The sequence below is a fragment of the Podarcis raffonei genome, chromosome 1 (assembly GCF_027172205.1).
Source record: "Podarcis raffonei isolate rPodRaf1 chromosome 1, rPodRaf1.pri, whole genome shotgun sequence".
NCBI lineage: Eukaryota > Metazoa > Chordata > Lepidosauria > Squamata > Lacertidae > Podarcis > Podarcis raffonei.
This window is the reverse complement of record NC_070602.1, coordinates 19,108-32,356: the sequence shown is the minus strand read 5'-3', so window position 1 is coordinate 32,356 and position 13,249 is coordinate 19,108. Positions and strand designations below refer to the sequence as shown.

Below are 13,249 nucleotides of genomic sequence, written 5' to 3'. Positions count from 1 at the left end.
GGAAATAAGATGGGAGTTTGGTGCAGGACCCAGTCCAGACCCATCTCATAGCTGTGCCGTTTGAATGAAGGGGGAGGGTGGTGCAGGGGTGTTTGGGCAGTGCCAGAGCCACGCCAAGGAAAGATGGGGTGGCAGAACATTGGGAGATAAACCACTCTGCATCTTCCTTAAGAACAAACACCGTCCTTCTTACAACAGCCCTATAAGGTAGACCGGGAAGTTCCCCCCGATATTGCAGGAAACTGAAGAGCAGGGCTGGGGGCTGGAGAGGGGGGTGAACCAGAGGCGCGTCTCTTCCTTGTCCCCTGAACAAAAACATCTGTTGGCAGCACTGGCTGCACAGTCCCAAAGAAAGGACACCTTCACTCTCTCTCCTTTCCCGCCATTCAAATGAGTCCAAAGACAAGGTCCCTCGGAGAACCTTCCTTTTCCGGTACAGGAAACCCCTGAGCTGCGCAAAGCCCTTGCTGAGATGTTCATAAGGGTCTTAAACAAACACAGGAAAGTTTCGAACAAGAACCGCTCAGCCCCCCAGCCCAGGGAGTCCCCCAAAGAGAACAAGGCCGGAACTCCCTCCCGGGCCAGCGGGCGGCGGAGCTGGGCGCGCTAGGCTTGCCAAGGGTTAAAAGGCAGGGCGCTTTTTCTAGAGATTCCTAGAGAGGACAGGAAAAGAAGGCATCCCGAGCCCAAGCGAAGGGTTAAAAGGCATGGCGCCGGATTCCTAGAGCGGACAGGAAAAGAAGACATCCCGAGCCCAAGCGAAGGGTTAAAAGGCATGGCGCCGGATTCCTAGAGCGGACAGGAAAAGAAGGCATCCCGAGCCCAAGCGAAGGGTTAAAAGGCATGGCGCCGGATTCCTAGAGCGGACAGGAAAAGAAGACATCCCGAGCCCAAGCGAAGGGTTAAAAGGCATGGCGCCGGATTCCTAGAGCGGACAGGAAAAGAAGGCATCCCGAGCCCAAGCGAAGGGTTAAAAGGCATGGCGCCGGATTCCTAGAGCGGACAGGAAAAGAAGGCATCCCGAGCCCAAGCGAAGGGTTAAAAGGCATGGCGCCGGATTCCTAGAGAGGATAAGAGAGGAAGGCGGGCGCAGGTCCCTCGCTGGTCTCTTCCGGCTCGGCTCTCTCTGCTCCTGGGAGCCTCGGAGGGTGAGTCTTTCTTCCCCGGGGAGCCAGTCCCGGGGCCGCAGCCGGGGTGCGCGGGGGACCCCGGGGCAGGAGGGAGCTGAGCATCTCGGCTCTTCCTCGGGGCCCAGGCGCTGCTTGCCGCCCTGTGGAGGCGTCTCTGGGTCGGGGGGAAACGGGCGTGCAAAGAACGAGAGACAAAGCAGATTGATTACGGGTAGCCAGACAGAACCATTTGGACATAAATATCTATGCAAAAAATGAAAATGAAAAGCTGAGCCATGCAATCCGTAGGGAAAGACGGTCGGAAGATTGAAGGCGAGAAAAGAAAGCGCTTCTTCCTGCGGTGAACTGTGGATCTCCCTCCCGCAGGAAGGGCCTATTAACCAGCGGGGGTGGGACGGGGGAGTCTCGCCTGGCAGCTCTCAGCCCTCACAAGACTCCAACAATCAGTGCCGGAATGTAAATACAGGCATGTGATATAACAATCCCACACATCTGCAGCACGGAGGATTGAAATTCCCAACAGTCCGAACTAACCACGTTCCCCAGGATTCTTTGGAAGCCATGGCTCTTTCAAGGGGTCTGATTCTGCTTTGAAGGTACCGGTACATTGCAGGTGTGGCCTGGGGGTGCTTTTTCCTTTCTCCTTTGAATAACTTTTTATTGAACTTTATAAACAAGGATAATAGAAGTGATGAATGATACCAATAATTAGACCGAGTCTTCTCATGTCATTTGTATATCACAAAAATAGCAAAATACATCTGCAGGAATATCTGCAATATATGTTTCATTATGAGTGTTCAACGTAGGATTCCTTGGTTCAATTCCTTGGTTCCTGAATTGGTTTAAACAGAAGCAACATAGCATAGCCAAACTCCTAGAGAGGCAAGCTTGTGGTTGCTCTTAGGTTAACTCTCCCCCCCCCCTTTCATGTTGCAAATGGAAGAATGCTAGATGCCCTCATGGTCCCTTCCAAGTCTACAAATCTGTGATTCTTAATGGAAATGTTGGTCTATTGATGAGTTGTGGGAGGGAGGCTCAAAGTGAAGATGATGATTTATGTTTACATTTAAATTTAGATCAACCAGATTGAGCCAAATACTGATGATGTGTGTGTTTTCTTCTGTAACCTCAAGGGGCAACAAAACCTCTGCAAATTCCAGCAGGCAAGTTCCCCACTTTCTTGAGGATGTATGTTACTGCTGTTCTTGTTGTTATTGTTATCACTATTTTTACTAGTTACAGAAAGGTAGTCGTGTTGGTCTGCCATACTCAAAACAAACAAACAAACAAATTTCTTTCCAGTAGCACCTTAAAGACCAACTAAGTTAGTTCTTGGTATGAGCTTTCGTGTGCATGCACACGAAAGCTCATACCAAGAACTAACTTAGTTGGTCTTTAAGGTGCTACTGGAAAGAAATTTGTTTGTTTGTTTGTTTTGACTATTTTTACTACTACTCCATTTATTATCCAGGGCGGGATACAGCAATTTTTAAAATCAACATTCAACAGAGTTGAAACAAAATACAGTCACAGGAATAGGGTGCGTCCTGTAAACACATGTCTGCGGTGTCAGAGGCTTTGGTGAATAGCAAAAGGTGCCAGGTGTGCTTCTGTGGGAAGGAATTCCCCAACCAAGGAATGCCTCTCTTGGGACTTCCCCTTTCCAAAACTCTGAGCGTGGTGAGACTACCAAGACCTCTCCCAATCCAAAAACATCCAATGGGTATTTTAGAGAAGGAGGTGGTTCTTCAGATAATGTGAGCACCTTGAATGGGGCTCAGAAATGAACTCACAACGAATGCAGCAGTTTTAAAAAAGCAAGTAAATGTGTTCTCAGGTCATTGTGGGGATTAAATGAGGAGGGGTGTATGCCAAGTAGAGCTTTTTGCAGAAAAAGGTGGGATATAAATACAGTTAATAAAGAGAGCGAGCCCACCAGCTAGCCAATAATCTGGTCACTCCATTTTGGACCATCTTCCAAGTCCTCCTACAGCATGGTGTAGTGGTTAAGAGTGGTAGACTCATAATCCGGTGAACTGGGTTCACGTCTCTGCTCCTCCACATGCAGCTGCTGGGTGACCTTGGGCCAGTCACACTTCTCTGAAGTCTCTCAGCCTCACAGAGTGTTTGTTATGGGGGAGGAAGGGAAAGGAGAATGTGAGCTGCTTTGAGACTCGTTAAGGGGAGTGAAAGGTGGGATATCAAGTCCAAACTTCTTCTTCCTCCTCCTCCTCCTCCTCCTCCTCCTCCTCCTCCTCCTCCTCCTCCTCCTCCTCTTCTTATTCTCTTCAAGGACAGTTTCACACAGAGGGCATTGCAGTAATTCAGTCTGATTCAGAGCATGGATTACAAGGGACACCTCGTCACAGTCCCAAAGGGACAGAGATGGCAAACTAGCCCAGAGCTGGAAATGGGCACTGCTAGTCCCTGAGTCCACCTGAGCCTCAAGTGACCATGCTGGATTCAGGAGTACCCCCAGGCATATATGGCTGTGTGTGGGTTAAGCTATGTCACACCATCATTATCATCTTCATCATCATCATTATTAATCCACCCTTCACCTTCAGTTCCCAGAGCAGATTACAACATTAAAAACTACATTAAAACCGTTTAAAACAACTTACGATCTCAGAAATAAGATGAGTCTTTCTTTACTTGCTTTTTAGCGCTGTCCCTTGGCTCCACCCCCACGTGCTTTGAACTTACCCCCCGTCATCCTCAGGGGGTTGGCCAGGTAAGTATCTGGCCCTCAGAACAAAAAAGGGGAGACCCCACACCAGTAGTATGTTTTGAGAACATTGGAGATTCCAAGTGCTAGAAAATGAGACAGAAACAGGAAAGAAATGTGTGTTTAGCGGGGAAGGACAGGACGGGGAGCAGCTTTTGAGGGCCCCAGGTTTAGGACCCCCACCACAGCCTAGTGTCCACAGTGCACTTGGTACTCACTCGTCAGTCGCAGTTCTGACTTCATGCATTGACTGAAAGGCAGGAACAAGCGGGGTATTCATCTCACAGAAATGGCCTCAGTGAAAGCTCAGAGTCTGTGCTGTGGTGCAGTCCAACCACAATCAATGGAAGGTCAACTCCTCTGGGCTGATCTGACCTCCAACGACACTGAAGAGACCTCCCCAATTGACCATTATAACACTTTAATCCGAAAACTCCAACCGTTATTGTTAAGACTCAGGAGACCTAACCACAATGAGTCCCCTACCAACAAAAAATGGTTTGACCGCGAATGCATCCAGGCAAAACTTATACTCAGGGAATGCTTTAAGGTCTTCCAGCAAAATCCTAACCCTATCACCAAATTAGAGTTACAACTTAAAAAAAAGAACTACAAAGAGTTAATAAAAACTAAAAAAAAGAACCGCAGACTCTCTCATCTGGCAGGCCCTCATAAAAGCGTCAATAGAAAAAGACAATACCAACTTCTGGAAAATTATCTCCAGTCAAACCAAAGCTCCTAACGAGGGCACAATAATCCCTGCAAATTTATGGGAAGAGCACTATAAAGTGCTGTTTAGGGAACATCGTCCTTCTGCACTGCTTAACATCCCCTTAGATAATGATACACCATGGCCCCCAACATCTGAAACTGAAATCACTTCGTTAATTCTACAGATGAAATCTGGCAAAGCCCCAGGAAGTGATTTCATTGTCGCTGAACTTCTGAAAGCGCAAATAAATTGGTGGGCCCCGGTTCTTGCAAATCTATTTTCATATATAGATAAGACAACTGAAATCCCTAAAGATTGGGGACTGGCTATAATTGTTCCTATATTTAAAAAGGGCAACCCCTCTGACCCATCTAATTATAGACCAATCAGTCTTCTGAATGTAATCTACAAACTTTATACAAAACATCTATGCCTAAAATTATGTGAATGGTTAGATCATAATGACTTGCTAGAAATTGAACGAGCAGGGTTTACATCTGGACGTTCCACCATAGATCACTGCTTAGTGTTAGATTATTTTGTCTATAAGTATGTGAAACATTGGAAAAAGTCATTGTATGCGGCCTTTGTGGACCTAAAGGCAGCATTTGATTCTGTATCCAGGGGTAGGCTCTGGGCCAAATTGGCCAATATGGGTATTAACAGAAGGTTATTACTTCTGATGATTAAGCTTCATGAGAACAATACCCTCCAGATAAGACTCGCACAGGACGGCAGACTCTCTAGAGAAATCCCAGTCCAAAGAGGAGTTAGACAAGGATGCCTATTAGCCCCATTTTTATTTAACATCTATGTTAACTCCCTGGTCACATGTTGCCGTGAAATCGAAACCCACCCCCCCGTGTTCTCTAACGGCAGTAAAATACCAGTTTTAATGTATGTGGATGACGCTGTTCTTCTCTCTCAAACCAAAGTGGGTCTGAAACGTGCCTTAGGAAAGTTTAGTGACCAATGTAACACTGAACTGTTAACAATTAATTTTGCCAAAACCAAAATTGTACATTTTAACCGCTCCTTCAGGAAAGATAATTGGAGCGTGAAGGGAAACGCCATTGAACAGACTAAGACCTTCCAATACTTAGGCATTACTTTCTCTTATAATGCCAAATTGTCAACACACCTGACCACATCAGCTATATCAGCAGGAAGAAGTGCAAATGCCATCCTTAGATTATTCAGAAGGAAAGGAGCTGGCTTCCTCCCGATGGCCCTAAAAGTTTTTCAGGCAAAATCTTTAGCCCAACTCCTGTATGGCTCTCAAATTAGCCCCTCTGCCAACCTTAAGACCCTTGAAACAGTACAATCAAAATTCTTAAGATCATTATTTGCTACCCCAAAGTGTACACCTAATGCAGTCTTAAGGCAAGAGGCAGGACTGCCCAGAGTGGAATTAAAAGTCTGGGAGCAAGCAATATCCCTCTGGCTGAAAATCCATTACAATCCTAAGGGACTGTTACCTTGCTTCCTGGCCGCAGTTCCCTATCCTCCTTGGCTTATGCAAATAACCAACAAGATCAAACAAATTGGCCTAAACCCTGAAAACCTTTTTATTGGAATTCTGAACAAGGCAAAAGCAATTATCACTCAGAGACTTTATGATGTCGAATTACAACAAGAAGATGACCTACTCCCGGAGACGTATAGATGTTTAAAAGCTTGGCCTAATTTTGCAGCTGCTCCTTACTTAACTAACATCACTAACGAAGCTTATAGATGGGCTTTCTCTAGAGCCCGCTTTGAGACAATGCCCTCAGCAGTGCTGTACGGCAAATTCACGCGGGTACCAATGCATGCGCGTCTCTGCCCCTGTATGTCTAATAAGGTAGAATCTGTCACACACATCCTTCTATTTTGCGAATTTTATAGTGAAGAGCGAGTTCAACTTATTTTGCCGCTTTTATCAAAATTTATACCCCTACAACATTATTTGGAATCCTCCCCTGAAATTCTACGAAAATACCTTCTGGAAGATTCCTCAAGCTCAATATCATATGAGGTGGCCAAATTTTGCACTTTAGTAATCAGGAAGCGTAAATCTCCTCTGTTGAATGGCACACTGCGAAGTTCCCTTGTGTAATCCTTTTTTCTTTCTTTTCTGATGTTGTTGTTGATTCCTTTTTGTTTGATCTTGTGGTGTTTAGTGTCACTGGCTTTTGCCGTAATAAAACTTGATTGATTGATTGATTGATTGGTGCAGTCCAACCCTGGTTCTTAGTAAGACTCATCCACGCTTACTCAGGGAACATTTTTCTTCTCCTGACAGTGTACCAATTTTGTAACAGAACAATGCACTTGCTTTGTAGGATTTGCTAGTGCTTCTAATTGGGACAGACAGAACTTGGCAGAAGAAAAAGGGATCTCCGCGAGGCTTCATGAGAGCACAAATGGATGAGCAAGACTCAGCTGACCCTGAAGCAGGAAGAGGCCATGCTATCAAAACTGGGAGCAGTGGGAGTTTCTGGGGAAACTCGCTGCAGAAGGTCCTGGGTGAGGACACCCTCCGCTCAGAGGTTAAGAGCCAACAGTTCAGGCGGCTCTGTTCCCTGGAGACTGAAGGACCCCGAGAAGTTTGCAACCAATTTTACCGTCTTGATGGTCAGTGGCTGAAGCCAGAAAGGCATACAAAAGTTCAGATGCTGGACCTGGTGATCATGGAGCAGTTCCTGGCTGTCCTTCCACTGGAGATGGAGTGCTGGGTGAGGGAATGTGGAGCAGAGACCAGTTCCCAGGCAGTAGCCCTGGCTGAAGGTTTTCTCCTGAGTCAGGCAGAGGAGAGAAAGCAGGCAGAGCAGCAGGTGAGAGAGACTTTCCTCTGGATGCTCCTAAGGGGCTCCAAACATGAGGGAGAACATCCCATCCTTTTTGGAAAGCATCCAAGGAATGCCTCTGCCATTCCTTTTCCAGTACTTCTCCAACTTCTCTGTTTTAAATCCTTGCTCTTTTAGGGAAAGGAACTGTTTGCAGAAAAGGGCTTGGATTCCTCAGAGAGGACTCTGTTGGAAACCAGAGAGAGGCTGTTGGGTAAGGATTGATGAGTTCTTTCTACATTTTGGCACATGCTATTGATTTTGAAACTAATATAATGGGTTCTTTGAATTCTTTTAAGGAAGACACTTGGGCCCAACATGGAGTCTACACACACATAAAAACTGTTCTGAAAATGCTTTTTAAAAAATACATCGAATTTTTCATAAGGCTCACCACCGTCATTTAGTGTCACATTGTATATTGCACTGAAAACACACTCAAAGCCTTTTATTTGTGGCTGTGTAGCTGAGTCCCAAGAACCCCAAGGAGAGGAGATCCATTTTTGTAGCACGAAAATGTGAAATGGGCACAAACATCCAAATGCAGTCAGCAGGCAAGACTTTATGTAAGGCCCATCTGAAGTTAGAGCCGGGCTGCTTAACCTCTGAGAGAAGCATGCACCTGTGTCTTCCTACTTGCCTTCTTACTTACAGGTGACCAAATGATGCCATCAAGACATGCTCCTCCATCTTTTCTTGGTGCTGGAGGGGAAGCAGCGGCTGTGGAACCAGATCAAGTAGGAGGAAGAAGCCTTGTGGGGAAAGAGGCTGAGGGGTGGGGCTGCCTGGGTGCCTCCGGGCCCAAATGAATCTCTCCCCCTCCTCTTGCTGCTGTGAAACTGCCCTTAACAAAGTCTGAACATGCAATTCCAGAAGATTTGTGTGCTGTGAATAATCAACAGCCACCTCTCCTTAACTAGGTTTCTGAATGTTGCTAGTATTATTTACCGTATTTTTCACTCCATAGGGCGCACAGGACCATAAGGCGCACCTAGTTTTTTTTTGGGGGGGGGAATCAAGAAAAATTTTTTATCCCCCCCCCCCAGCCCCAAAGAGCAGCGGACAGGCTTCTGGAGCTGTCAGGGGAAGCCCGGGTTCGCTGTCTTGGCTTCGTTTTTAGCCGCGCGCCACCTCTCCAGCCAGGAGAGGCTGCGCGCGGTTTTGGCAGAAGCCAAGGCAGCGAGCGGGATGGGTCCCACTCACTGCCTTGGCTTTGTTTTTAGCTGCAGGGCTGGGGCGGGGGAAGCCCGAGCTTCCCCTGACCCCAGAACAGGTCCGGGAGCAGCGGCAAGGTTGCGTGCAGCCTTGCCTCCGCTCCCAGAGCTTGTGAGGCTGGTAGGGGAAGCCCGGGTCCCCCCCCCAGCCCCAAGGACCACACATTCGCTCCATAAGACACACAGACACTTCCCCTTAGTTTTTAAGAAGAAAAATGGGCGTCTTATGGAGTGAAAAATACGATATGTTGTTGCACTTTTATTTATATATTTATTGTTGAATGCTAAGACAGGCTTCTAAGCAGTGGCCAGGAGTCCTCTAGCCAGCCACATCAGTTGCACAATGGGGCTCAGCTCCCTTTCCTGCCACTCCTTGTGCCCCCATGCACCCCTTGCAGTTGGCTTTAGCCCCCCCCCCGCCAAGAACAGCGCAATGGGGAGTAGAGTGGGGATCTTTCCATCTGGCAAGTTGGAATGCTTGCGCAGACAGAAGGATTTGAAGTTCCATCCTATTACACAAAATTAATACCCATCATTAAAATATACAACAAAAATTCCATTAAAATGTTAAAACAAGCTCACATAATTGAAATGTGAAGTAAACCCATCCAATTAAAACAACACAGCAATTCACAGGCAGAAAATAGCAGAGCAGTGTACAGTTTATATTCTTCATGCTGTCTAAGAAGACAACCTTTTTCTTTTAGGGTCCAGTGTGCTTTGAAGATGTTGCTGTTCATTTCACAGATGAGGAATGGGCGTTGCTGGATCCTGACCAGAGAACTCTGCATAAGGAAGTCATGGAGGAGAATCGTGAGGTCATGGACTCTCTCAGTAAGACTCCCTCTTGCTTCATAATTTCTGTTTTGATATTGAGTATTGTGACAAACCTCCAGTAATTGGATGGAGCTCAACAGCACCATCTACAGTATCAAGGATTCTAACTCCCCAATAGGTAAGCCTGAATGGAGGACTATCAACTGTTTTGGCTGGGCATATTCTCCCTCCAGTTAGGCTTCGGAGCTGTTAGGAAAGTTGAAACAGCTTCTGTCAGGGTTTTTGGTTGACTCAAGAGAAAACTAACATTGGAGATGGAGAAGAGTCCATGATTGGGCCAAGCAAAATCCATCCCAGAAAAGAGTCAGGCTTTATTGATCTCAGGTATGTCAGTTAATACAAAGACACTGAACCTTGTAGTAAGACCTGGGTGTTCATCAGTATGCATATAATATCCAGCTCTACCTCTCTTTCAAATCAGAACATCGGTCCAGTATACCTGAAGGAGTGTCTCCACTCCCATCGTTCTGTTCTGCCTGGACACTGAGATCCAGCGCCAAGGGCCTTCTGGCGGTTCCCTCACTGCGAGAAGCCAAGTTACAGGGAACCAGGCAGAGGGCCTTCTCGGTAGTGGCACCTGCCCTGTGGAACACCCTCCCATCAGTTGTCAAAGAGAAAAACAACTACCAGACTTTTAGAAGACACCTGAAGGCAGCCCTGTTTAGGGAAGCTTTTAATGTTTGACAGATTATTGTATTTAATATTTTGTTGGAAGCCGTACAGGGTGGCTGGTGAAACCCAGCCTGATGGGCGGGGTATAAATAAATTATTTTTATTATTACTACTGCAATGTGGGGCTAGCTTTGGAGATGACCCAGAAACTACAACTAATCCAGAATGTGGCAGCTACACTGGTGACTGGGAGTAGCCACCGAGACCATATAACAACGGTCCTGAATGACCTACATTGGCTCCCAGTACGTTTCTGAGCACAATTCAAAGTGTTGATGCTGACCTTTAAAGCCCTAAATGGCCTCAGCGCAGTAGACCTGAAGGAGTGTCTCCATCCCCATCGTTCAGCCTGGACACAAGAGATCCATCTCCGAGGGCCTTCTGGCGGTTCCCTCCCTGCGAGAAGTGAGGTTACAGGGAACCAGGCAGAGGGCCTTCTAGGTAGTGGCGTCTACACTGGAACACCCTTCCATCAGATGTCAAGGAAATAAACAACTATCTGACTTTTAGAAGACATCTGAAGGCAGCACTGTTAAGGGAAGTTTTTAATGTTTGACATTTTATTGTGTTTATAATATTATGCTGGGAGCTGCCCAAAGGGATTGGGGAAACCTAGCCACTTGGGCAGGGTATTGTTGTTGTTGTTGTTGTTGTTGTTGTTGTTGTTGTTGTTGTTGTTATCATTATTATTATTAATGAATGAATGAATAAATAATTGTCTAACTCCTTTCTCTTTTTTCTCTCTCACAAGCATTGATTATCATTGTTCAATAATCTGGGGCTCAGTTTCTTCCTAAGGCTCTAATCCATTTCTCTTATTGTCACAGGTGCTGATGAATTGGAAATTAAGAACAAGAGAGACCACTGCAAAATCCACACAGCGGAGAAGCCATATAACTATATGGTGTGTGGAGAAAGCTTCAGTCAGAGCTTCCATTCCTCTTCCCATCAAAAAAATCCCATTGAGAAGAAACTCTGTCAGTGCTTGGAATGTGGAAACAGCTTCAATTCCAAGAGGAGTCTCACTTCCCATCAAAAAACTCATAGCAGGAAAAAATCATATCAGTGCTTGGAATGTGGAAAAAGCTTCAGTCAAAGCTCCTATCTCATTTCCCACCAAAGAACTCACAGCGGGGAGAGACCATATCATTGCTTGGAATGTGGAAAGAGCTTCACCTGGAAGGCAAGTCTCACTTCCCATCAAATAATTCATACAGGGGAGAAACCATATCAGTGCTTGGAATGTGGAAAGCGCTTTAGTCGGAACTTTCATCTCACTTCCCATCAAAGAACTCACAGTGGTGAGAAACCGTATTGGTGCATTGAATGTGGAAAGAGCTTCAGTCAGAAGGGCCCACTCACTTCCCATCAAAGAACTCACAGTGGGGAGAATCCCTATCAGTGCTTTGAATGTGGAAAGAGTTTCACCTGCAAGGAAAGCCTCATTTCCCACCAGAGAATTCATACAGGGGAGAAACCATATCAATGCTTAGAATGTGGAAAGAGCTTCACTTGGAAGGTAAACCTTACTTCCCATCAAAGAATTCATACAGGGGAGAAACCGTATCAGTGTTTGGAATGCGGAAAGAGATTCACCCAGAAGGAAGGTCTCACTTCCCATCAAAGAATTCATACAGGGAAGAAACCATATCAGTGCTTAGAATGTGGCGAGAGCTTCGCCTGGAAAGTAAGTCTCACTTCCCATCAAATAATTCATACAGGGGAAAAACCATATCAATGTTTGGAATGTGGAAAGAGCTTCAGTCGGAACTCCCATCTCACATCACATGAAAGAATTCACAGAGGGGAAGAGCCATATCAGTGCTTGGAATGTGGAAAGAGCTTCATTCGGAAGGATAATCTCATTTCCCATCAAAGAATTCACAGCGGAGAGAAACCCTATCAGTGCTTGGTATGTGGAAAGAGCTTTAGTCGGAAAGAAAGTGTCACTTCCCATCAAAGAATTCATACAGGGGAGAAACCCTATCAGTGTTTGGAATGTGGAAAGAGCTTCAGTCAGAACACCCATCTCATTTCCCATCAAAGAATTCATACAGGGGAGAAACCATATCAATGCTTGGAATGTGGAAAGAGCTTCAGTAAGAGGGCCCATCTCATGGCCCATCAAAGAATTCACACTGGGGAGAAACCATATCAGTGTGTTGAATGTGGAAACAGCTTCAATTCCAAGGGGACTCTCACTTCCCATCAAAGAATTCATACAGGGGAAAAACCATATCAGTGCTTGGAATGTGGAAAGAGATTCAACCAAAAGGAAAATCTCACTTCCCATCAAAGAATTCATACAGGGGAAAAACCATATCAGTGTTTGGAATGTGGAAAGAGATTCAGTCGAAATTCCCATCGCACTTCCCACCAAAAAACTCACAGCAGGGAGAAACCATATCAGTGCTTGGAATGTGGAAAGAGATTCACCTGGAAAGGAAGTCTCACTTCACATGAAAGAATTCATACAGGGGTGAAACCATTAAAATGCTTGTGATGTGGAAACAACTTCAATTCCAAGAGGAATCTCGTGGTCCATTGAAGACTTCATACAGGGGAGAAACCATATCAGTGCTTGGAATGTGGAAAGAACTTCAGTAAGAGCACCAAGCTCACGTCCCATTAAATAATTCACCGTGGGGAGAATCATAGAATTGTAGCATTGGAAGGGACCCTAAGGTTAATCTCTTGTCTTTGTCCATGGAGTTTTCTTGGCAGGGATACTGGAGTGGCTTGCCAGTTCCTGCTCCAGGTGGATCACATTTGGTCAAAACTCTCCACTATGACCTGTCCATCTTGGGTGGCCCTGCACGGCATAGCTCATAGCTTCTCCGAGTTATTCAAGCCCCTTTGCCACGGCAAGGCAGTGATCGATGAAGTGAGGGAGGGAGGAATTAAAGAACCTTTTAATGAGGGTGAAAGAGGAGAGCGCAAAATATGGTCTGAAGTTCAACATCAAAAAAACTAAGATCATGGCCACTGGTCCCATCACCTGGCAAATAGAAGGGGAAGAAATGGAGGCAGTGAGAGATTTTACTTTCTTGGGCTCCATGATCACTGCAGATGGTGACAGCAGTCACAAAATTAAAAGACGCCTGCTCCTTGGGAGAAAGGCGATG

The 13,249-nt window shown here is 45.9% G+C and overlaps 1 protein-coding gene across 4 annotated transcripts; it reads left to right on the top strand.

Moving 5' to 3' along the window:
- Nucleotides 1-1,046: 1,046 nt before the first annotated feature.
- Nucleotides 1,047-12,858, top strand: LOC128408283 (zinc finger protein OZF-like). Of its 4 annotated transcripts, XM_053377974.1 has the most exons (8): nt 1,715-1,726; nt 2,267-2,296; nt 3,800-3,867; nt 6,898-7,389; nt 7,540-7,615; nt 8,056-8,138; nt 9,323-9,449; nt 10,952-12,858. In XM_053377974.1, exons 4-8 carry the CDS (start codon nt 6,967-6,969, stop codon nt 12,625-12,627), a joined length of 2,385 nt encoding a protein of 794 aa, XP_053233949.1. In that variant the 5' UTR covers nt 1,715-1,726; nt 2,267-2,296; nt 3,800-3,867; nt 6,898-6,966; the 3' UTR covers nt 12,628-12,858. The 4 variants fall into 4 exon arrangements, with proteins under 4 accessions (XP_053233865.1, XP_053233771.1, XP_053233949.1 ...); XM_053377890.1 differs by lacking the exons at nt 1,715-1,726; nt 2,267-2,296 and adding an exon at nt 1,047-1,148; XM_053377796.1 differs by lacking the exon at nt 2,267-2,296 and having other exon boundaries at nt 1,188-1,726.
- Nucleotides 12,859-13,249: the final 391 nt, after the last annotated feature.

What these genes read in the sequence shown, in the direction of transcription:
- LOC128408283 (XM_053377890.1), top strand. Translation starts at nt 6,967, where the DNA reads ATGAGAGCACAAATGGATGAGCAAGACTCAGCTGACCCTGAAGCAGGA. An exon ending in GAAAGCAGGCAGAGCAGCAG is followed by an intron (nt 7,390 to 7,539) that starts GTGAGAGAGACT and finishes TTGCTCTTTTAG; the next exon opens with GGAAAGGAACTGTTTGCAGA. An exon ending in TGAGGTCATGGACTCTCTCA is followed by an intron (nt 9,450 to 10,951) that starts GTAAGACTCCCT and finishes TTATTGTCACAG; the next exon opens with GTGCTGATGAATTGGAAATT.